The 25,908-nt window shown below is 41.7% G+C and overlaps 1 protein-coding gene across 8 annotated transcripts in view; it reads left to right on the plus strand.

The window, feature by feature from the left end:
- ASPH (aspartate beta-hydroxylase) overlaps window positions 1–25,908 on the plus strand; it is a 196,066-nt gene that overhangs the window by 71,790 nt on the left and 98,368 nt on the right. For 7 of the 8 annotated variants that reach the window (XM_074987144.1, XM_074987139.1, XM_074987146.1 and 4 more), the window contains 9 exons: window positions 1,066–1,230; window positions 2,238–2,303; window positions 5,840–5,884; window positions 14,142–14,186; window positions 16,903–16,941; window positions 20,358–20,399; window positions 21,801–21,845; window positions 25,187–25,225; window positions 25,357–25,398. In XM_074987144.1, the coding sequence (XP_074843245.1) occupies window positions 1,066–1,230; window positions 2,238–2,303; window positions 5,840–5,884; window positions 14,142–14,186; window positions 16,903–16,941; window positions 20,358–20,399; window positions 21,801–21,845; window positions 25,187–25,225; window positions 25,357–25,398 (528 nt within the window). The remainder of the gene's footprint in view (window positions 1–1,065; window positions 1,231–2,237; window positions 2,304–5,839; window positions 5,885–14,141; window positions 14,187–16,902; window positions 16,942–20,357; window positions 20,400–21,800; window positions 21,846–25,186; window positions 25,226–25,356; window positions 25,399–25,908) is intronic. The other variant, XM_074987140.1, reaches the window with a different exon arrangement.

The raw sequence follows: 25,908 nt of genomic DNA on the forward strand, positions 1-25,908 counted from the left end.
ATCACTGGACCTAACCAGGTTAGTCACAGAATCACGGACACTTTCTCATACTCCTCTACTAACATCATATATGCCATCATGTGCCAACAATGCCCAGATGCTTTGTATATTGGACAGACTTCTAACTCCCTTAGACAAAGGGTCAATGGGCACAAAACAGACATCAAAACACTCCAGATCCACAAACCAGTTAGTCAACATTTTAATGGAATGGGGCATTCTGTCAATGACCTAAAGGTATGTGTGTTACTGAAAAGGAATTATCGCACCGTTTTGGAAAGAGAAACATCTGAGCTGGCTTTTATATTCAAATTCGGCACATTAACACATGGTTTAAATCGTGATGGGAACTTTGAGTCGCTGCAGGGGCTTGTCTGCATACTTGGCTCAATCTAATTCTTGACCTTTCCCTCCCACCCCTCCCCTCTCTGATTTGCTCACCTTGATTATCTTTTTCTGATTTGTCCTCCTTGCTTACTGTTTTTGGTTCTCTGTGCCTTAAATATTGAGTCTGTTTTGGTCTGGCTATGGTCTGAAGAAGTGTGTCTGTCCCACGAAAGCTCACCTAATAAACCATTTTGCTAGTCTTTAAAGTGCTACTTGACTGCTTTTTGTTTTGATAGTGTATAGACCAGCACGGCTTCCTCTTTGTTACTATGAAAAATCTGGAGATTCTTGTTGATGGTGCACAGCATTTCTTTTCAGCCCTATGGGAGGAGAAGACAAAGAAGTTGATGGCCAGGTGGTTTAGAGAGCAAACCCTGTTTAACTGGCTTGGCTTTTTGTTCAGAGGTTCTGAGTAACTGTAGCTCTCATTGGCCTGCCTACAAATAATCTTTTATAGCAAAAGGGCACAGGGCTGGTGTCATTTGTCACTGTGTTTCTTTCTCCTGTTACTTTCTCTAGTGGATACAGGCATTTTAGAAGTACACTCTGATAAGACCCTGCTTATTTATGGAGCTGTCTAAGAACTGATAGAGTGAAACTGAATGTGGCTTATTGGCTGAAGGTTTAATTCAGCTGGTGTTAGGCCTGGTGTTTACATCTTGCATACTTATTAATCAGGAGAAATGCATGAGGAAGATACAGTGGAAGAATTAAATGATGAGCAGCAAGAGAAGGAGGAAGTACATGAAGATGATTTTGGAATTCCTACAACAGATGACCTTTATGCAGCAGTAGAAGATGAAGTGCCTCATGTATCTGAAACACCAGAACCAGTTCAGGAAGGTACATGAATCAAGGAAAATATTTCTAGTTGATTCTTCTTAGTAAGAGCTGATATAATTGAAATTATCAAAGGCTGTGTCTGCACATGCCCTCCGTTTCGGATGGGGCATGTAAATGACATGGAACGGAACTGGCTATTGAGGTGCTGATATGAAAAGTCAGTGCCTAATTAGCGTAAGGGCATCCAGTTGCGTTTCGAAAGTGCTGCTTTCAGAACGCAAACTGCCGGGGAAATGTAGCGGCTTGGAAATAAACCCCAGACTTAGAAGTTCCCTTATTCCCAGTTCATTTGGGGAATAAGGGAATTTCAAAGTTTGGGGTTTATTTCGAAGCCTCCACATCTACATGGCCAGTTTGTGTTCCAAAAGGAGCACTTTTGAAGCACAACTGGCAGCCATTATGCTAATGAGTCCCTGAATATTCATATCATGCCTCATTAACCAGTTCCGATCCGTGTCCTTTACATACACCTTCTGAAAGAGAGGAGCATATATGGACACGGCCGACGTGTAGCAAGACAGAAATTCTCACTGAAGTTTTGTGACAGGCCCAGTTATTGCATTTATGTGTATAAACTGTTAACTGAGAACACAGCAAGCCAATATTCACAAACAAATACACTTTTGTTTGCCAGCCAGAGTGTACACTGCAATGATAAGGTATATGCATTTGAAGAGTGTAATTCAATTTAAATTTCAGGTTGTTGTAGATACATGTCAGATGTTAAACCACGACAAAAGCTATTCCCAAATACAAATGTTATAAATCAGAAAAAATTAACACCATTTTAATTCATATCATATAAATTAATACTGTCTTAGTTATGAAGTGGTGTTTGCTTTTAACAAGGAAGTGTTTTATTCATTTTAAACTTTCTTCATCCTACTTACACATTTTATTTTATTCTCTAAATGGTCAAATTATGGAAATATAGGTGCTGGGCTGAAGTCTATTTGAAAGTTGACTCTGTCATTACTGAAAGCAATTCTGTCATTGTTATTGCTCAGGAACTGCCGGTCATGATCAGGTAGAAGAACATGGAGTAGGTGAGCCTGAAACAGTTGATATTCCAGGTATCAATCTTTGTTTCTGAACTGCATGCTGATAATTTTTGTTTTGTTTTGTTTTACTGTTAAAGATAAAAAAGTTAAACAGAAATTCTTACTCTCAAGGTGTGGTTTTAAAAACACTTCATATTTTTTCCAAAATCTTGTTATTGTGATATAAGGTATTTGAAACCTTTGAGAGGACCAAGGGATTTGCACTACAAAATAACTAGTGTAAGGTGGGGTGGCCAATAATTTTTTAAGGGGGCCATACCAAGATTTTGGGAGGTGGTCAAGGGCTGTACTTTTGTGTGGAGGGTCTAGGGTGGAAGCTGAGTGCTGCAGGGAGCTTGGGATAGGAAACTGGGGTGCAAGATAGGAGGTGGGGTCTGAGAGGAAATTCGGATAAAGGGAGGAGGTTGTGATCTAGGGCAGGGGATTGGGGTGCAAGGTCCGGGAGGGGGTGTGGGTGCAGGAGAGGATTCTGGCTGGTGTAGGGGAGCAGGAAGGTGTGGGGTGCTTACCTACGCAGCTCCCATCCAGCAGTGCCCCCAGGAAGTTTTCCCTGCCTGTCCGCAGTCCCAGCCCACTAGTTGTCCCATGTGGCTCTCTGCACTGTGTCTGTGTGGGAGGGGAGGACTTTCTGCACTGCCTCTGCCTCCAGCACAATCTCTCACCTTCTGTTGTCTGGAAACTAGCTGAGAAGTAGTGCTGCACTTCCATGACCAGCAAAACCTCTCTGGTCCCATTTGGATGATTTCTAGCCAAGAGGAGCTGAGATTTAGTTGGGAGCAAGGGTGCCACACAGGGCTCGTCGCCTCCTCAATACAGAGTGGCAGCGTGCTCAATCAGCTGCTTTGGGAGGTGCTGCTCTGTGCCATAGGGGCAGGCTGTGGTTCGGATTAAAAGATATGGTGGGCTGGGACCTGCCTGCCCCAGTGTAAGGGAAGAACTTCTGCACTCACAGAGCATTGTCTTCAGTAGCGCAGAAGCTGCAGAGGCGTGGTTCATTCAGTGTGTGTGCCAGTGGTCTAGAATGTGTATGTCTGATAGTAAAATTCCACATAGAATGTATGTTTTCTTCCCCGCACATGGACAGGTTAAGACGACAAATGGAATTTATGGCTGGATATTGTGAAAGTAAATGCAGTGGAAGCTTTTTTTATGCAACATCCTGGGAGAATGGGAGAGAGTGGAGGGTGGGGAGTGTGCTGTTTAGTGAAAAATTTCAGTTAACTAAGAGGGAGGGAAGTTTGGATGCAAGAGATGGGTGTTGCTGGAGTATGGTGAGGGGGTGCCAGGTGCCATATCCGGGAGCGGGGCATTCATCTTGGGATGCTCCCCTCAAGCACTGGCTTTACATTTTCAATTGATCCATGGGCGCTTCAGGGACAGAGCCAGGACTGTGTGCATAGCTGCCTAGACAAGTGCCTCTACCTAAGAAGAGCAGGAATATGAGTGCCTCCTGCATCTGGCAGCCTGCTCCCCCTCCCACACTCCAACTCCATGCCCTGAGTCCTTTCCTGTACCCAAACTTCTTCACAGAGCCTGTGCCCTCCATCCTTTTGTACATCCCAGTCCCACACACTCTGCTGAATCCTTAGTGGCTGTTCCTTAGCCTAGGACCAGCAGGGTTGTGAGGCAACTTCTGGGAACTGTAGGAAGCCTGCCAGCTCTGTGCCAACTGGACTAAAAATGTGATGATTAGAATTTGATAGAACTTTCCATTTGGTAAGGGGCTAGATAGCACAGTTTTTACTGTGCATTATTCTGCAAGTAAGGTCTTGTGTATTATGTGTTTTGGTGTGTTAGTTGATTGAAATCAGCAAGCAAAAAGGGATAATAATAGAGAAAAAGAGAATTTTTCAATATCCATAGAAAAAGATTTTCATTATGTTAGCTCTATTAATGTGGACATGCATCAGCAAGCTTTGCTCTCAGATATCCCAGGACTCCTGCCTCCATGTCTGTTGTTTGATGAAAATCAGACTTGCGTGCAAGTGACATCTTTGCATGGAGACTATTATAAGGTCACCCTTTAAGCAGCTGCAGGTTGAACCTCCCTAATCTGCCAACATCTGTGGTTTGGCATGATTTTAGTTAGCGAGATGTTCACTCATCCTGGGTGTGGACAAGTTTCTTGCAGTCCCATAAAGTTTGTTTACAGGCACTTGTTCTGGGTATCAGTGTTCTGTGCTGTTGTTTAGCTCCAGTTTATCCCTAAATGTTTTCTGTGAGCTCAGTAGGCAGTGGAAGTGCTAGCCAATATTGATACCCCATCTTCTGGTGGTTTGGCAAATAGTCTGGTTTGGCACTGGTCAGATTCTGAGAGTCCCAGACTGGAGAGGTTCAATCTGTAGTTGATTCACTAAGAAATATTAACCTTGACTTCAAAAATATAGCCACGAATTGTAGTGTCCTGTCATATAACTGATGTTCTTAATGGTACAAGAAAAGCTGTGTTTTCTCTTTGTGTTATCATAGATTAATGTACAGCTCCCCAGAATAATTTTTTCTCTCTTCCTGACCAAATATATATTAAGACAACAGACCAATACTAATTTGATTTTTTTCTTATTTTTTAATTCTAGTGGTTCTCTACATATATTAATAGATATAGGTTGATAAGACAAAGGTAGGGGCAGAATTTTGTAAATGAGCTGTAAATGGGAGGATATTATGATAAGGGCATGTTTATATGGAGGAGATCAGAAGCTTGGAATCCACTGGTCAGTCAATCATTTTTTTCTCTTGTTATTCTTACCATAAAACTGCACTTGAAATTTAAGCCCTTTGCCTACATGTGCAACTTGCTGTTAAATGACATCATTAATGGAACTAACATAGTGAAGGTTTGCTTCCATAGATAATTTGCATTACAGAATTTATATGTAGGTCATTATTGCTACAGCTGTTCTATAACTAACAAATCTTGTACAAAGTGTGTAAGGGGTCAAGGAAAATTTATGGCTTGTGGAGTGTGATTATCCTTTTTGTTTGCATGCATCATGTGTGTATCTGGAGTTATGAATATTGACTGTATACATGTATTTAAAATGTTTGCTTCTGTGTAACCCCCACAAGTTATTTAAATCCATGCTAGCCAGAATATTGTGAACAGAATATTTGAGCTTATGCCCCGTCAATGAACACAGTGGGCCATTGAAGAAATCAGTCTTCTGTGAAGGGCACTTTCTTGTGGATTTTTTTAGCTAGAATAAGGCCCCTGTGTTCATAAGATGTTAAAACTCATGATACATAATACCTTACTCAAAGAGTAACACTTTTATTTGAGAATTTCCAACCACAGGTCCCTTCTCTTGTCATCTTAGCCTGTGAGTGAAAAAGTATTTTTTGTGGGATTTTACCATCAGACATACATGAATCCAGTCACACCAAACAGATTCTATTGCAGAGCCTTAGTTTGCTCATTCTTAGCCAGTGGTCTCTATGTATGTGGAAAGGTTGAAGGTTGTTTGAGATGATCAAGAGCCAAAATTTGGCCATTTGTTAAAATATCAGAACATAAAGTCTGAAAAAACCCCACATTTCTTATTTTGCAGATCAATATGAACATTATATGGATATAGAAGAGCCAGAAGTTCCAGGTTTGTAAACTAGTTAAAACCCTCTTAGAACATAAGAACATAAGAACATAAGAATGGCCATACTGGGTCAGACCAAAGGTCCATCAAGCCCAGCATCCCATCTGCCGACGGTGGCCAATGCCAGGTGCCCCAGAGAAGGAGAACAGAAGACAAGTGATTTATCTCCTGCCATCCATCTCCTGCCCTTGTTATGAAGGCTAGGGCACCATACTTTATCCCTGGCTAATAGCCATTTATGGACCTGACCTGCAAAAATTTATCAAGCTCTTTTTTAAACCCTAATAGAGTCCTGGCCTTCACAGCCTCCTCGGGCAAGGAGTTCCACAGGTTGACTGTGCGCTGTGTGAAGAGAAATTTCCTTTTATTAGTTTTGAACCTACTACCCATCAATTTCATTTGGTGTCCCCTAGTTCTTGTATTATGGGAAAAGGTAAATAATTTTTCTATATTCACTTTCTCCACACCATTCATGATTTTATATACCTCTATCATATCGCCCCTCAATCGCCTCTTTTCCAAACTGAAAAGTCCCAGTCTCTCTAGCCTCTCCCCATATGGGACCCTTTCCAAGCCCCTAATCATCTTAGTCGCCCTTTTCTGAACCTTTTCTAATGCCAATATATCTTTTTTGAGGTGAGGAGACCACATCTGCACGCAGTACTCGAGATGTGGGCGTACCATAGTTTTATATAGGGGAAGTATGATATCTTTTGTCTTGTTATCGATCCCTTTTTTAATAATTCCTAACATCCTATTTGCCTTACTAACTGCCGCTGCACACTGCGTGGATGTCTTCAGAGAACTATCCACTATAACTCCAAGATCCCTTTCCTGATCTGTCGTAGCTAAATTTGACCCCATCATGTAGTACGTGTAATTTGGGTTATTTTTTCCAACATGCATTACCTTACACTTACCCACATTAAATTTCATTTGCCATTTTGCTGCCCAATCACTCAGTTTGCTGAGATCTCCTTGTAGTTCTTCACAATCCCTTTTGCTTTTGACTGTCCTGAACAACTTGGTGTCATCTGCAAACTTTGCCACCTCACTGCTTACCTCATTTTCTAGATCATTGATGAACAAGTTGAACAGGATCGGTCCCAGGACTGAGCCCTGGGGAACACCACTAGTTACCCCCCTCCATTGTGAAAATTTACCATTTATTCCAACCCTTTGTTTTCTGTCTTTTAACCAATTTCCGATCCATGAAAGGACCTTTCCTCCTATCCCATGACCACCTAATTTACATAAAAGCCTTTGGTGTGGGACCGTGTCAAAGGCTTTCTGGAAATCTAGGTATATTATGTCCACTGGGTGCCCCTTGTCCGCATGTTTATTAACCCCTTCAAAGAATTCTAATAGATTAGACAGACACGACTTCCCTCTGCAGAAACCATGCTGACTTTTGCCCAACAATTCGTGCTCTTCTATGTGCCTTGCAATTTTACTCTTTACTAGTGTTTCTACTAATTTGCCTGGTACTGATGTTAAACTTATCGGTCTATAATTGCCAGGATCTCCTCTAGAGCCTTTTTTAAATATTGGTGTTATATTGGCCGTCTTCCAGTCATTTGGTACCAAAGTGGATTTAAAGGATAGGTTACAAACCACTGTTAATAACTCCGCAATTTCACATTTGAGTTCTTTCAGAACCCTTGGGTGAATGCCATCTGGTCCTGGAGACTTGTTACTATTCAGCTTATCAATTAATTCCAAAACCTCCTCTAATGTCACTTCAATCTGAGTGAGTTCCTCAGATTTGTCGCCTAAAAAGGCTGGCTCAGATTTAGGAACCTCTGTAACATCTTCAGCCGTGAAGACTGAAGCAAAGAAATCATTTAATCGCTCCGCAATGGCACTGTCTTCCTTGATCGCTCCTTTTATATCTTTATCATCCAAGGGCCCCACTGCTTTTTTAGCAGGCTTCCTGCTTCTAATGTATTTAAAAAACATTTTACTATTGTTTTTTGAATTTTTGGCTAGCTGTTCCTCAAACTCTTTTTTGGCTTTTCTTACTACATTATGACAGTTAATTTGGGAGTGTTTATGTTCCTTTCTATTTTCCTCACTAGGATTTGACTTCCACTTTTTAAAAGCTGCCCTTTTCTCTCTCACTGCCTTTTTAACATGGCTGTTTAGCCATGGTGGTTCTTTGTTAGGTCTCTTACTGTGTTTTTTTATTTGGGGTATACATTTAAGTTGGGCCTCTAGTATGGTGTCTTTAAACAGTTTCCATGCAGCTTCCAGGGATTTTAGTTTAATTACTCTACCTTTTAGTTTCTGTTTAACTAGCTTCCTCATTTTAGTGTAATTCCCCTTTTTGAAATTAAATGCCAGAGTGTTTGACCGCTGCGGTGTTCTTCCCAACACAGGAATATTAAAAGTTATTATATTGTGGTCACTATTTCCAAGCGGTCCAGTAACAGTTACCTCTTGGACCAGATCCTGCGTTCCAGTTAAGACTAGATCGAGAACCGACTCTCCCCTTGTGGGTTCCTGTACTAGCTGCTCCAAGAAGCAGTCATTTAAGGCATCAAGAAATTTAATCTCTGAATCCCGTCCTGAGGTGACATGCACCCAATCAATATGGGGATAATTGAAATCTCCTATTATTACTGTGTTTTTTATTTTGATAGCCTCTCTAATCTCCCTTAACATTTCAGCATCACTATCACTGTCCTGGTTAGGTGGTCGGTAATATATTCTTAATGCCATATTCATATTAGAGAAATGAATTGTTATCCATAATGATTCTATGGAACATTTTGATTCCTTTAGGATTTTTACTTCATTTGATTCTATATTATCCTTCAGATATAGTACCACTCCGCCACCCGCACGACCTGTTCTGTCTTTCCGATATAATTTATATCCCGGTATGATAGTGTCCCACTGATTGTCCTCATTCCACCATGTTTCTGAGATGCCTATTATGTCAACTTCCTCCTTTGATATGAGGTACTCCAGTTCACCCATCTTATTAGACAGACTCCTAGCATTAGTGTAAAAGCATGTTAGAAAACTACCACTATTTATATGTCCGCCTTTCACAGACACGGTGGATTTTTTTATGCATGATTGTTTTACATCTGATCTTGCCCATATATTATTTCCCACGTTCCCTATCTGACTAACTTCTAGGGAATCCCTGTCTATGGAGCCTCGTGTAAGAGAAGTCTCCGTCCGATCCAGGTGCTCCCCCGCACCAATCGGCTTTCCCCCACCTCTTAGTTTAAAAACTGCTCTATGTCCTTTTTAATGTTTAATGCCAGCAGTCTGGATCCACCTTGATTTAGGTGGAGCCCATCCTTCCTGTATAGGCTCCCCCTACCCCAAAAGTGTCCCCAGTTCCTAATAAATCTAAACCCCTCTTCCCTACACCATCGTCTCATCCACGCATTGAGACTCTGAAGTTCTGCCTGTCTATCTGGCCCTGCGCGTGGAACTGGAAGCATTTCAGAGAATGCCACCAAAGATGTTCTGGATTTCAGTCTCTTTCCTAGTAACCTAAATTTGGCCTCCAGAACATCTCTTCTACCCTTCCCTATGTCATTGGTACCAACATGTACCACGACGACCGGCTCCTCCCCAGCACTGCCCATAAGTCTGTCTAGATGCCTCGAGAGATCCGCAACCTTCGCACCAGGCAGGCAAGTCACCATACGGTTCTCCCGGTCATCACAAACCCAACTATCTATATTTCTAATGATCGAATCCCCCACTACTAAAACCTGCTTCTTCCTAACAGCTGGCGCTCCCTCCCCCGGAGAAGTATCCTCGGCACGAGAGGATACAACATCACCCTCTGGAAGGAGGGTCCCAACTACGGGATGGTTTCCCTCTGCTCCCCTTGACTGCTCTCCTTCCCTGAGCCTTTCATCCTCCGTAACAGCCTCAGGACTGTCAGATTGGAGGTGGGACAGCCCTACTATGTCCCGGAAAGTCTCATCCACAAACACCTCTGCCTTCCTTAGCTCCTCCAGTTCAGCCACCCTGGCCTCCAAAGCACGCACTCGGTCTCTGAGGGCCAGGAGCTCCTTGCATCGAGCGCACACATACGCCACCCGCCCACAGGGTAGGTAGTCATACATACTGCACTCGACACAATAAACAGGATAGCCCCCACTCTGCTGCTGGGCTTCTGCCTCCATTTCCTACTCTAGTTATATATGAGGGTTAATTAAATGTTTCAGATAGAGGTTGTTATAAAGGATTTAGTTTAAGGGCAACAGAAGTAAGTCACTGGCTCCCTCCAAGCTCCCCCTCTAAACTCCCCTCTCCAAACTCCCTCCTGTTAGCACGCACCCTGGTTGCCAGCACCCGGTCGCAAAGCTCCCTGGTCGCTTACTAGCAGGGTTTAAGTGCTCGGCCTCCTTGATAGCTCCTCCCTCTGCCTACAGCTCAGCCAATCAGCACACGGTGTTTCAATTCAAACCTAATCAGCTTCCAACTGCCTGCCTGCCTGCCTGAGCACACGGCCTTTCAAACAAACAAACACACACACTCAGCTCAGCACTCCAAACAAACAAACTCCAAACTCCAAACAAACACACAAGCCCAAAACCTCCAAATATAAGCAGCCACTTACCCCAAGGTGCTTTAGTTTGCTCCTTCCTTCTCCTCCTCCAGGAGAGCCTCTCCAAACTCCCTCCTGTTAGCACACACCCTGTTTGCCAGCACCCGGTCGCAAAGCTCCCTGGTCGCTTACTAGCAGGGTTTAAGTGCTCGGCCTCCCTGATAGCTCCTCCCTCTGCCTACAGCTCAGCCAATCAGCACACGGTGTTTCAATTCAAACCTAATCAGCTTCCAACTGCCTGCCTGCCTGCCTGAGCACACGGCCTTTCAAACAAACAAACACACACACTCAGCTCAGCACTCCAAACAAACAAACTCCAAACTCCAAACAAACACACAAGCCCAAAACCTCCAAATATAAGCAGCCACTTACCCCAAGGTGCTTTAGTTTGCTCCTTCCTTCTCCTCCTCCAGGAGAGCCTCTCCAAACTCCCTCCTGTTAGCACACACCCTGTTTGCCAGCACCCGGTCGCAAAGCTCCCTGGTCGCTTACTAGCAGGGTTTAAGTGCTCGGCCTCCCTGATAGCTCCTCCCTCTGCCTACAGCTCAGCCAATCAGCACACGGTGTTTCAATTCAAACCTAATCAGCTTCCAACTGCCTGCCTGCCTGCCTGAGCACACGGCCTTTCAAACAAACAAACACACACACTCAGCTCAGCACTCCAAACAAACAAACTCCAAACTCCAAACAAACACACAAGCCCAAAACCTCCAAATATAAGCAGCCACTTACCCCAAGGTGCTTTAGTTTGCTCCTTCCTTCTCCTCCTCCAGGAGAGCCTCTCCAAACTCCCTCCTGTTAGCACACACCCTGTTTGCCAGCACCCGGTCGCAAAGCTCTTACTACAAACATTTGTATATTTTATATATGATATTTACATTTGTATTCTTGAGTACTTTGTTTTGGTATATGTTGTATATGTTAGTCTGTAATGAGGAATGTGCAACTCTAGCAGTTCTGTTGAATTTTGCTATGTGCAAAAAGCTTAGGCTGCTGTTGACGCAATGTTGTCTTCACTGAAGTCAAATGATAAAACTTCTTTTAACTCCATTGAGGCCAGGATTTCACTCCATGGGTGGAATTTTTTAAGCAGAACTTTTAAAAGTTTCCCATGTTAACTTGTGACTCTTAAATGGGAGTAACTAAATTCAGAGATTTTTAAGGCCAGAAGGTACCATTATGTGTATTTAGTTTCATTTGCTACATAACACAAGCCATACAATCTCACCTAGGATTGTTGCCATCAGCCAGACAACTTCTGGTTAAATTAGAACAGTGTTTTAAATGGACATCCAATCCAGTCTCTATGAAAATCCTCCACATCCATTATTTTTCATTTGAATTTGTTTAGCTTCAGTGTTCAGCCTTTGTTAAATTTAAGATCCCTCTGCTATAAGAAATCTTCTCCCCATAAGGGTACTTCAGGTTGTGACCAAGTTTCTCTTTGAGAGACTAAAGAGCTTTAGACTTCTACTATAGGCAGGTTTTCCAACCCCCAAACCATTCTTGCAGCTCTCAAGAACCACTTTCAGTTTGTTAGTGTTCTTTTTAAAATGTGCGCATCAGGACATACGTAGTACTTACAGTAATGGAACACAGCCACAAAGCATTTGAATTAATGCTGTATATGAAGTTAATAGCACCTCTCTATTCCTAACCTATATTACTCTCTGTATACATCCAAGGACTGCACTAGCCAGAGCTGTCCATACCAGTGCTGGTACCCTCTGCAGCCCCATCTGTGACACTGGGGGCACTGCAGGGGTAGATGCCCTGGAGGGGCAGAGGGTTGCTAACTCTCCTGGAACAGAAGCCATTTGCTGCAGTTGCCTCTGGTCGAGGGAGTTGGCAACCCTGGAGCGGAGCAGGGAGGGAGGCTCACCTGCAACCTCACAGCTGTAGGCAAGAAGCTCAGATGGCACTCCTGCAGACTGGAGAAGCAGCGCAAAGCTGTACTGCCAGGTGGAGAGAAAGGGAAACTGCCATTTTTCTCCATCCGCCAGCTGAGCAGGTGCTTCTGAACCATGGAACCCACCAACCTGCACTCTTGCTGCTGACTGCTGAGCAGGGGGCTAGATGCAGAGCCCATAGAGTAGAGGACTGTGCTGTGAGCCACCAGACCCAGCACTGAGCTTGGTGCAGGGGGAGGGAGGGGAAAGGGAGGGGGCTGTCAGAGCTTCGGTGTGGGGCAGGTGGGGAAGAGAGGTCAGAACTGATGTGTTCTACCATGGCTGAACATCCCATCCCTAGCATATGCTGCCCTAACATGCTTGGGGTGTGGTGCGTATGCCTAGGGATGGCCCTGGAGCTAGCCCTTTTGACTCAAATATTGCACTGGGAATTTGTGTTCAACTGGCTATACACCATGGCCGTGGCTACACTAGCTCCCCCTTGTCCCCCCTTTCGAAAGAGGTTTTGGGAAGAAACCATTTGGTTTTGGGAAGAAGGGGCTTTCAAAATCTGGGGAGATCCTTTTGAAAAGCCCCTGTCTACACCTGCAGCATGCGTTTCAAAAGCAGCCCTTTTGAAATGCGCATGGCCACCATTATGCTAATGAGGCACTGCATATTCCAGGCAGTGGCTCATTACCATCTGCCGAAGTGGCATACCCCTGTCGAAAGGTGGGGGCTAGTGTAGCCGTGGCCCATGTTCCCTAAGTTCCTTTAGAGTTTGGTTTCCAGGATATACATAGAAGTCTAACCATTGTTCCTCTGTATATTATCTTGCATTTGGCTACATTAAATATTCAAGTGAGTACAGTTTACTAGACAGTTCCAACCCCTTTTTATTAATGACCTGTCCTTATTTATCACTTCATCAATCTTTGTTTAATCTGCCAACTGTGTCTGTAAAGATTTTGTGTTTTCTTCCAGGTCATTGATAAATATTAAAATAGCACTAGGACAGAAGCAGGTTAATGTAAAGCTATACTAGAATGTCCCCAGATGATGAGTCCTAATTAGTTATATTTTCAAATGTCAGCCAGTTTTTGATATATTTGTTTTTGTTTAGTACTATTTTTAATCAAACTGATATTTGACTTATTACCACATGACTTGCGGAACTCTACATATACAGTGTCAACTATTATCTTTATCAATCAAGCATGTAGTCCCATCTAAAAATACATAGTATGTAAAACAATATCCAGTTAATAATTTTATCTGTCCTTTCATCTTGAAAGAATTTTAACCCCATTTGTGGAACACTAAAAGGAAAAAGAACCCCACACAGGTTTGAAGATAATGTTGGTATATGAAGAAACATTTTTGTTAAATGCAAGAATATGTTGTCCTGATTTTTGGAATACTGTTTACTTTAAAATTGTAAATAAAGTTCTCTAGGCTCCAGTCCTCCAAATACACATGTGTTTCATTGAATTATAGAAATTTTCCCATGAAAATCAATGAGACTGTTCACATGCTTAAAGTTAAGCTCATGCATAAAATATTTACAGGACTGGGCACTCCTATTGTGGATTTTAGATGTGTGGTTTTATAAATCAGTGTTCACTTGTTAAATGTAACATTGCATTATTACAAATACTATTATATCAGGAATATAATTGTAGTAGAGTTAAATGTTTACTCAAAGGGTGTTTTGGTTACTATTTTGTTCCTGGGCCATTTGATGACAAATTAGTCTAAACAAAGCAAGTAAACGCATCTTTCTTTTTAGATGAAACAGAATTACTACTGGAAGATGCTCTTGAACATCATGAAGGTACTGTACAAGAAGACTTTCCTTTTTATACTTTGTGGTTAAAAAGTTAGATTTCAGTTGTGTAGGGCACTTCTTCTTATGGCTTAAGGACTTCATCAACTTTTTGATGATGACTTATATTTATATTATAGTTCCCATCCATGAGTATTGTATGAAAATATTGTTCACGATTTAATTTTCATTTTTCTGACCTTCTAATATTTCATGCTTATTTTTGTAAAGTTAGACCCTCTTTTCACTTGCCCTCCCTTTTCTCAATAGGAGAGCCTGGAAAACACAAATTAAATAGTCGAAATGCTCAGAGCTTGATGCACATACTTTTAACAATGACATTATACCAAAAAGAGAAATGCTAACATTCAGATTTTGATCATGATTAAGCAATATACTGGTAATTTTCATTTGCTTTCAAGTAAAAAGGTTGTATTAAAATCAGAAACCAGCTTTTTAAACAGTATGATAAATTACTTCTAATTACAGTCTCTACATTCATAAAAAAAACTTAGGCATGAGAATGCTTAGTGTCACCAAGTCTAACTCTAACCAACTAGGAAATCACTGAGATTCACAAAGCCTGAGCTGGGCATAGGCTCTGTATAAAATGAATGTCAAAAAATAGGTACTTCAGAATGAGATTCACGAAAAGGTGCACACTAGTCAGCGCTACGCCTAAAATAAGGTGAAGGAAGGTGCCAACCAATGGCAGATGGGTGGGAGTTTAGGGGGATTGGGGAAGGGGGTTGTGCTAAGATCTTCCATCTCTGTGCCTCAATCTGGGCTGCTGCGAGGTACCTTCCTCCATTTGGTGATCTCAGGTGGGAACCTTCTCTTGGTGTTAGGTGGCTATGCTATTTTAGTAAGACGTTGGGTTTATGGAGGTGTGACTGTGTCCACATTGGGCCGGAGACAGAAAAAGAGAGCACATGAATGACATGCTACAGTGAAAACTTTCTGTTTTTTGGCACTTATGGGGAATGCTGGTTGCTGGTTAATTGAATCTGCCAAATAAAGCTTATTGCTCTGCCACTGGCACCCTACCAGGAGATCCACCTCCCTGCAGTTTGAGGCAGACTGGGAGGAAAGGAGGTGCCCACTGATGACGTGATTTGGCAATACTGGAGGCAGGCGGAGGGAGAAGGAGGTGTCTGCCGATGACATCAGCCGGCAGTGCTGCAATCCGAGTTAACGAAGTGCTGGATAGCAAAGCTTTTACTATACAAGAAGCAGCCCTGCGGCACCTTATAGACTAACAGGTGTTTTGAAGTATAAGCTTTCATGGGCAAAGACCCGCTTCACTGAAGTGGGGCTTTGCCCATGAAAGCTTGTGCTCCAAAATATCTGTTAGTCTATAAGGTGCCCCAGGACTTCTTGTTGTTTTTGAAGATAGACTAACTCGGCTACCTGTCTAAAGCTTTTACTGTAGCCTGATTATTTTATTTGTATATTTATTTATTTTTTCTGAGTGGTTACCTGGTAGAATGTGGGAAACCCAAATTCCAGTCTCTGCACCAGTGATTATTTTGTTTAAATTATTTATCAACAAGAGTGGATAAAAGCCTCAACAGAGGGACTGGGTGGATCTCCATGTCAGAATATTCCATAGCTCAGATCACTCACTTGAGAAGTGGCAGATCTCAGTTCAGAACTCTTTTCCTTGGAGGTAAGAAGGGCTTTCAGTCAGGTTTCCTCACATCCCAAGTGAGTACTGTAACCCATCCAGTAGGTGAGCTCTCAGTCTGCTTACCAGTTTGGGACCTGCCTGTGAATTAGTCACAGGAATGCCTACATTTCTTTGGCTCAGGCATCGCTGTGAAGCTTATGTGGCTGGACTTTTACAACAAACATTTAAGGGCTAAGTATGTTTATGCTTCTTCAGCTCCTGCAGGGCCCCATAGGTAGCTAGGCAGAGATTTGTGAATTCTTTTTGTACCTGATTCTGGGATTTAGGCACTTGAAATGGCAGCTGAGCACAAGTCCTTTTGGGAATCTTGCTCTAAATCATGAGGGGTATTCTGTTTTTAGAATCACACATTAGCTTGTTTGCAATTTAATGACATTTCATAAATTGAAATAAATACGAAATGCCCATCTGTAATGCACTGGGTGTCTACAAAAAATTTTAAAATTAATGTCAGCACATGTTAGAACTTCTGTTTAAGTTCTTACAATTCCACCTGCCATTGCCTGTCAGCCAAATAATAAGTATTTCAGTCAGCTAGCCTCTTTCCTCTCCAAAGCTATGAAAGAAAAAATGGCCCTTAAATTATGTACAAAGGTAGTAAATTAGGATTGACCAAATTATGGTATACAACTATTCTGCACATTAACAATAATTGTACTGAGTGTGTATCTGTGCTTGGATCAGTGTGATGAAGTCTAACTTTTAGGTCTCATCTGGTTGGAAAAACCTCTTTAAACTCACTTTGTCAGAGCTCTTTACTAAAGTTTTAAAGAAACATTAATAGGTCCAGTTATATGATTGCTTTATGTTCAGAATTCCCATTGATTTTAGGAAAGGCTGAGTGCAAGTGAGCTGCTGCACAGGCAGCCCCCAAAATTTTACTGGGCAAAGCACTTGAATATACTGCATTGATTAGATGAGCTTATTTCCAAACATGACACCTATATTTATCAAATAAGACCTATGGTGCATTTATGATGCTTTGCTAAGTCAAACTCCAGAATCTTTGATTAATATTAATTCTTCTGTTTTTAGAACCAAAATATGGAGAAGAGACTGAGACACAGGATACAGGTAAAGATAATGCAATAATTTTGAATAACTGGGAAGATATTTTGGTTCTCAAATGTTATGAAGGTGGTGGTAAACCTGCTAATACCAATTAATTTTAACATTATAATATCTTAGTTTTTTTAAAAATAATTAAGTATTAGATATGATACATTGCATTTGAACAATATTTTGAGGGCTAAGAGATGAAACATGGGGGTTTTGTTAGAGGGTATCCTCAAATGATTTTTAGTTTTGAGGCTTCACCCAATGAGAGAGAGAGAGGTTGGGAACTTGTTTAGCTTAAAGCTTCTTGGAGGGCTCCCTCTGACAGTCATGATAGTTTAGCATTGCCCCCTGACCCTCATCTACTGGTTGTGTACTGCCCACTACCATCACCTTATCCCTAGAATCTTCCAGGCCATTGTTTAGTGACTGCAGTCAAGAAAGGAGCCGACAAGACCTGCTATCAAACCCATTTGAGGTGTCTGCTTTGGTCTTGTTTTCACTGGTGGGTGTCCTTTGTTGGCATCTCTACTCCTCTGGGAACATCAATAGTTTGATTTTGTTTGGCAATGGTGTGCTATATTTAGGGATACAAAGCTGCTTTGAGGCCTTTTCACAAAAAGACAGATGATTGAAAAGATTCTCGTTCTTGTTTGAAGGGGGCAAATAAGCATAGGTACAATAGAAGTATATGAAATAGTAAATGTTATGGAGACAGTAGGTCATGAGCTTCTGTTTTCAGCACATAAGATTAAAAGGTGGTAAATTCATCTTACATTTAGATTAAAAATTGGCAAACTTACAAAACAGAAATATTTTTCCATACAATATATGATCAAGGTATGGAACTCATTGCCACAGGATTTCTTTAGAGCCAAAAATTTAACAATTTTCAGAGACACTCATGAGAAACCAATAAGCAGAATTTGGGGATGGTGGAGAGGGAGATTGGTTCAGGGGTAGTGCAAGAAGGCTTCAGAGAAGAGAAAAAGAGGTAAGTAGTGGAAGAAGGTAAAAAGCAAATTTAACACATAATTTAGGTTAGTAACCCTAATATGTTTATGCTAGATTTTATTTTATAGAAGACTTTATATAAATAACAAGAATATTGACCATTAAACAAAACAATTTTGGAAGAGTTATTAAGACTTTAGCCTAAAGGTTTAAAATGGGCTAAGTTAAGTCTTTGTACAGCAAACTGCTGTAGTTAAACTGCTGGTGCATGTCCGCACTATGCTCCTTGTTTTGGCAGAGTGCATCCACACTAGTAGATTGTGTCTCAGGGCGGGGAGTTCAGTGCCACATGATTCAGATTTCTCAATCCTATTGTGCCAGGGGCATCCTACTAGATTTCCAACTGCTTTTTAATTGCCTTCATAACCTATAGCTCAGACATCTGTTCGAAATCATTGATCCTGCACTGCTCTTCAGTATTGTCTTACATTATGAACACAAGACTGTAAGAGGAGTTTATTGGAAGAGGAATGCTATTTGGCTGAGGGAGACCTGGAAGAAGCATTTAACAATGAGCCACAGGAACGGGTGATGCTGTAATGTGTTGGGCTTGGCATTGTTCTTCTGTGCTATGAATCTTTTAATGATTTCTGGGTGTGCCCCAAGATAACATATTTTAAGTCACTTTTCAAAGTAGCACTAAGTAGTGGATCAAAACTGACATTGCTGAACAGAAAAAAAAGAAGTTCGCAGAAGAGTACGACAGGAATGTGAGAGGGCATCTTTGGGAGGTGTGGGGTATACATTTGAGTGCATGTATCCTCATGCTGTCTCTTTAAGCATGGCTGGCAGCCTGCCTGTCACTGCAGTCATACCCTTGGATAAAACAAAAAAGTAGTCCAGTAGCACTTTAAAGACTAAGAAAATAATTTATTAGGTGATGAGTTTTCGTGGGACAGACCCACTTCTTCAGACCATAGCCATACCAGAACAGACTCAATATTTAAGGCACAGAGAACCAAAAATAGTAATCAAGGTTGACAAAATGGAATTCTCTGTTTCTTTTAATTCCATCCATGTTCTAAGCTTCCATGAGTGGGGTGCCTTGCATACTGCTGTGTATGGAAGATACCTGGATGGGGTGGAGGATAGGGCTCCTCTCCCCACAGCTGCAGGAGAACCAACACCTTCCATTTAGCCCAGGCAGGAGCATGTTTGATGCATGCAGGCAGCCTGCTTAGTTGGGCAGATGCTACATGTAGCTCTCCAGCTGAGTAAACAGGAAGAACTATTTCTAAATTTCTGAAAAAAGGGGAGTGCCTGTATAGATGGCTGTGCTACAGCAGAGTTCAGAACAGTGACCAGCCTGGTCATGACTGGTTTTGTGGGATTACCTCTTGGAGGCTAGTTATGGTTATGTAAACAACTCATTGTCTACATCTGTGCTTCACAGACTTTTTGGCATCATGCCCCCCCGCCCCTTTTGATTTTTGAGAAACCCTCACGCCCCCTCCCCACCTCTTTTTGCCACTGTCCAGCCCCACCAGCTGCCTGTGAGCCACCTGCCTGAGCCCCTCCTCTCCCTTCCCCCAAAGCCAGGCACCGCCAGCCCCTCATCTAACTCTGTCGTCCTCCTCCCCCACAACCCCCATTCACTCACTTTTGCAGGAGTCAGCTAGCTTCATGTGGGCCTTCACCAGCTGCCTGCCTTTTATAGCAGTTGCACCTGGTCACCTACTTGAAATGGCAGGGGCTGAGAGTCAGAAGCAAGGGTTGGCTTTTTCTTCAGGTGTGGGGAATGAGTGTGGGAGCAGGGGGGCTGGGTTGCCTCGTGCCCCCCCTGGAATTTCTTCACATCTCCCCAGGGGGGCACGGTCTCCAGTTTGGGAAACCATGGTCTAAATTGAAGCTACATGGCTTTAACTACATAACAAAAACTTTGTGCTTCTTGTTAGATGGTTTTTATTATGTCAGCATAGCAGATGAGTAAAGTTGGCAGGAGGAAACTTGTAGTGCTTATACCTCCACTGTTATTGCCACAAAAGTTACCTTTTGTCAACAAAATTGTGGTGTTATACAGGGCCTAATTACAAAGGGATTCAGAGGCAACCTGCTGTTATACTGATCCCACAGCTACCTAATGCAGGTTTCATACATCTTCTGAAGCTGGCCACAGGACACAGATTATGGGGCTTGAATATGGTCTGATTTACCTGTAAAAGTGATGGGGGGAAACCAATAAGCAGAATTTGGGGGCTGGAGGGAGGGAAATTGGTTCGGGGTAGTGCAAGAAAGCTTCAGAGAAGAGAAAAAGAGGTAAGCAGTGGAAGAAGGTAAAAAGCAAATTTAACACACAATTTAGGTTAGTAACCCTAATATATTTATGCTGGATTTTATTTTATAGAAAAGTACATTAGTTATTGTCTTGTGTGTGACTGCATTTATGGAAATAACTTTAAAATAAAATTATATCCCCTTAGTATATGCAGAATTGGAGACTGGAAAAACAGAAGAAACTGCAGGTAAACTACTTTAGGGTAGTGACTTTTAGATATAATTAAATCTTCCTGATGCCACAATAAAGAGAAGACAACACCTGTTTCTGCTAGAGCCAAAAGGAGAATTTTTTTTAATTTTATTTTTTAATTTTATTTTTTCTTCACTGGGGGCACAGTTAACTTAAAAAGCACTATCTGAAAAGTTTCAGACATAGCTACCTTAGATGTTACTTGAAAAATAATGGAAAGGTTAGAGAGAAGTTAATTTTTCTCTGCTTGTGACATAAAATTGGTTTTGGTGTATTTATAAATTTATAGTGTGTGTGTGTGTGTGTGTGTGTGTGCGCGCGCTAGTGCCAGCAGCTTGATGTAAATGAGCAGTCTTGAAAATGCAAAATGACTGTTTATTTGCATATGCACAGCAGAAAACAAGCAGTGAAGATGTGCTTTTGTCAGCAAAAACCCCCTCTGTCGCCAGCTCCTTATGCCTGGAAAAACTCAGGGATAAGGGGCTGCTGACAAAGGGGGATTTTGCAGGCAGAACCACATCTTCACTGCTTGTTTTCTGCTGCAAATATGCAAATTAACCACTCAAATATGCAAATAAATGGCAATTTTGCATTTTTGAGGCTGCTCATTTGCATGAAGCTGCTGGCACTGGGCATGAGTGCAGCACTAGCCTGTCTGTATAGACTGGAAGAAAAAGAACCATTTTAAAAAAAGTGGGAGAATGATATTTGAATTTTGCCAGGGAGATCCGAGGACAGTTTAATATCTAAAACTGCTTTTAAGAATGTGAAATTAAACGGATTTCAAGCTAGCATCACTTTGTAAATAACAGCTTGCTTATGGGGTCTGCATCCATTTAAAAGGTAATTTTAAAGAATGTTCTCATGAATCATTTGAATGTATCCCCATTTCAGGTAAAGAGGCTATAAGTGAACATTACTTTGAAGAAAGCATACAAAGTGAAAATACATACATTTGTTGTTTCCATTCCATTAATATGCAGTAATGCTTGTGTATAATTTGTAGGGATTTATACACAGAAGATGGTTAAATGTTAGGAAAATTGGGGATTATATCATATAGACATAGTCACTTCCTCAGTCCTGGTTAGGAATTTTAGCCTCTTTAAAACCAAGCATAGTTTAAGTTAAACCCTGCTGTAGTAGGCTGTATGTAGACTACCTACTGTTCTAGGAAATTCAGATCTGTTCTAGATGTTATCTGTTATATTTCAACAAAATGTGTACTTGGTTACATTTTTATAGAGTATTAAAAGTTTCTTAATATTAGAGAACATTATTTCTTCCATAAAATAACCTTTTTATTTAGGCATTTCACATTTTATAAATCTTCTCTTAACTTATTAATAATAATGAGAAGAAGAATAAATTTGAAGCTAACAACTGTTGTTCCCAGCAGAACCACATTTGATGAATGAGGCTGTTGGAAAGGAAGATGAATGTGAGTATAAACACTTGTTTAAGCCCTCCCTTTCAGAGAGATGAAAGATGGTTTTGCTTAAGTTACTCTTGTAAAATTACTTAATAAAAATAGAAGACACTTATTAAAAAGAGTACTTGACTGAGATTTTTCTGGTTGTATACAGTAGTTTTAAATAGTTACTTTCTTTTGGAGCATAAAATTAAAAAAAAAAAAAAAAAGCAGTCCCTTTCCTCCCTTCATTATAACAAGTTCATTAACAATTTTACTGCCTTTTGTGGATTTCAGATTCTGGATATAGCATCTGATCTCCATTCTATTTGGGGTCTGTGTTCCTTAACCCTTTTATACTTCAGTTTCTTCTGTATCTTTTGATTTGACTCAAATGGGTTCTGCTTCTGTGTGCTTTTACCTTCTTGTGATTTGGTGAAAACTAAAATTAATCAGAGCCTTGGAGGAACAGAACAATTCACTTCAGTGGATTTATTTTCATGCTTGAAGTTGCTCCTTGGAGTATCTGTCTGTAAAATGGGATCTTAGACTTTCAGAACTAAGGGTTTCACTTGAATTCAACTGTTGATTGGCCATGACTAGAGTAGCTGAACCAATTATATCCCTGGGGGGTAGAGAAGATAAAGTGATGTACTGTAAATCACAATTTGCACTGGTACCGCATAGCTCTTTCAAGTCAAGTTAAGTTCTGGTGGTGCAAGTAGGTTGTGTGCCAAAGTGTGGTCTCCTTGCTCCACCCTCTCCCTACCCCTGCCACAGTTTCTTCTCTTCCAGGGGCTTACAGTTTCCCTCTTCTGAGAGACCCATCTGCCTCCCATACTCACTGTATTTGATAAGATAACTCCTACTTGTGGTGCTTTCCAGTTGTAGTTCACAGTATCACATACTTGTTGCCTCAATTTTTCTTTCTTGCAGAGTCCCTAATAATGCCACACACATTCCCCATATGTATTTAGCCTTTTGCCATATTAATTTATTGCAAAAGTTCTGACAGCGCCTGGTGGTTTCTCCCCGCGACAGGTGGCCAATAAGCTGCTGGTGAGCCGGGGCTAGAACCCAGGGTCCTCGGAGGAGGAAATTCCACCACCCCACCCAGCGGGAGGAGGAACGCAGTCACTGTTGGGGCAATGTAATCACACCTAAGGTTACCCTTATGTCCCCGGCAGGTGGAGGCCTGAGCAGAAAGGGAAAGAGCCAACACAAATTAAAAGTGCAACTTACAACTAATTAACACAAATAGCAACAAGCAAATATACAACAACAACAGTAAAACATTCACATAAATCAGTTCATATTAATTATTAACTTAACTATGCTCAACTTACGAATATGCATTTACGATCCGTTTTGTGTTCCTGTATTATTTAGTTTTATTATTCCGAAAAGGAAGAATATAGTTATTAAGAAAAGGAAGAAGGAAAAAGGGTAGGGAGTCTGGGCTGGGGCGCTACTCCCGGCCCAAGTGGCTGGTGGTGGAGACCGCTGGGATCCTGTCCACAGTTGGCCTCTTTACCCCAGCCTTTTCCCGGGACCTCTGGCCCACTCGGGAGAAAAACAGTAGGAAGGGGAAGAAGATAAGGGAAGGATTATTGTTGCCCTTTTGGCATCAGCCTTCTTATCACTTATTTATCTTAACATTTACTTACTATCATTAAAATACTAGTTTAACTATGAACGATTTTAACCATGAATGATTTTAACCAAGTGTGGCTTATCTTGGGTAGGCTATGTAGGCCTGGCCAGGCACTGCCTTCCCCCTGTCAGAGGACGGCACAACAGGAGCCGCGACCTCCTGCTCCCCCGTAAGGGGTCCTGGTCCCTACCAAGTGTCTCTAAATGAGTTCTAGTGTTTGAGACCCGGGCTGAGCCACAGGTTTAGCAAGATTTACGTGTCCTGGTGAGAGTGACGTCCATTCCAGGTTGTGGGTCACGGCAGGTGAGTTGTCCAGTCCGGTGAGATATAGTCAGTGAGTGTCAGTCCCAGCACACGAGCTGCTTGGGGGCGGTGGTGTGGCCGGAGGAGCGGTGATGACAAGATGGCATTGGTGGGCTTCCGGTTTCCTCACCGGGTACGCAGTACCCGTGGCCGAAGCCACGGGCCAGTTCACCACCCGGTGAGTATGCCTGAAAGCCCACTTGCTGCTCCTCGATGCAAGGGCGGTGCTGAGGTTCGGAGGGGCGCTTGAGCGACGGCACTGCTTCTTAGCTGCTACCTTTCCCTCAGAAGGGGCTGCAGCTGTAGTGATCAGCTCTCAGGCAGCATTGCCTAAAGGCAGATGCTGTAGTGATTTGTTCAGCTCTTGAAGTGGCGCCACCCAAAGGGTGGATGCCGCAGTGATTTCTTCAGCTCTGGCCTCAGGAATAGCGGACGCTTGATAGCCACGCTTTCCTGTATAGGGTCAGCAGAATCCTTGCCTGCAGTACCCAAGGGCCCCAACTGAGCTGAGGGCTCAGAATTTATAGAGAGTTTTCATGATTATGTATGAGGTGATCTTAATATTCATGATTCTGTGTCGCAGTTTTCAATTAGGTCCTCCTTTCAGCCGAAGGTTCTAGAAACTCTCTCCCTTCGACCAATCAGAGGACTCCACTTGAATCCTGGCTTCATGAGTTCAGGTTACCAGGGAAACCAACTGCCTCAGAGTGACCATTGGTGCTGCAGCAAAATGGCAGCCTGTGACACTTTGGGTTTTCCATGTACCCACATTGATTTTATCGCAGCCAGAGGCTTGTTTCCCCTGGCACACAGGGGCGATTATGTCCTAAAGGTAAAAAATCCCTGACAAGTTCCAGAACGATAATCCAGGATTTCCACCACAATGCATGAAATATTCCAAATCCTGCTAATCCATGAACCTACCAAATGCAACTCAGACATCTTTTGTCATGTTCCAGCTCTCTGCTAGAACTGTCAAAGTATGAATTGAGCCTTAGTTTGTCTTGGTAAACAGACTCATTAACTTTAGTTCTGCTTAAATTGAGAAATCAAATACACAAGTCATGAAGGAAGAATGTTGGGTCCTATGGCAGCATTAACTCTGTCATGTAATATAGTTTCTGTACAACACAGTTGTCACTAATGGTTTTGGGAAACTTCTAACATTGAGAAAATTTTATTTGAAATTGACTTAATTTTTTTCATTTCTAACGCACGTTGGTTAAGGCGCTAGTTTGAGAATCAGACATAAAACTTAATGGAACTTTCTTTATCTCAGTCCTGAGAGTATTTTCCATGAAGTGGGTAATATGCACCTTAGAAATTAACATTAGTTTAGAAGATTATTGCAGGTTTAACAAGTGTAGAGATTACTTTAGGTGTGTCTACAAATATTGTGTCTTATTAACCACAGGGACACTTCCGGAACCAGTCAATGAAGATAGAGAGCCAGGTATGTATATTTTTAATAATAGTCTTATACATATGTGATGTGTGCATTCTTGCAGTATTTGACTGTAAAACAGCTGATTTTTTTTATATATGCATATTTTTTGTTTTGTTTTTGCAAACCTTGAACTCTAGATGAAATTCCTGAGGATTTGGAAAGTAATAAAAAGCAATCAGGTATGAATATTTGTTTTGTAAAAGCATTTATTTTCCTATTCAAATTTCCATATCTGTCAACTAATCTTGAAAATGGAGGGATGTAATTAGTGTTTCCTGCAATGCAGATTTTAGGTCTTCCCACATAGAGTTAATTATGCTCAGTGACACACCAAAGGTTAAATGTTTTTGTTAGTTGCAGAAATGTATTAACGTTTGATTAAAAGATTGAGTGTATGGACTCTTAATTCTGAATGGAGTACTATTGTAGCCATGTTGGTCCCAAAAAATTAGAGAAAAAAGCTGGGTGGGGTAATATATTTTATTGGGCCAACTGCTGTTGGGGAGTGAGAAAAGCTTTACGTAGTCTGGTAAAAGATATTGCCTTACCAATCATGCGGCTTTCCATTTTGAAGACTATTTCAAATATCTAAGTTTGAAAGCCTTCATATTTGTGGCTTTGGTGTTGCTAGCTACATTTTTGATGGGCCAAATGAAATAAAAATAGTGGTCTGAGAAGGGCAACTTAGT

The sequence above is a fragment of the Carettochelys insculpta genome, chromosome 2 (assembly GCF_033958435.1).
Source record: "Carettochelys insculpta isolate YL-2023 chromosome 2, ASM3395843v1, whole genome shotgun sequence".
NCBI classification, from domain to species: domain Eukaryota; kingdom Metazoa; phylum Chordata; order Testudines; family Carettochelyidae; genus Carettochelys; species Carettochelys insculpta.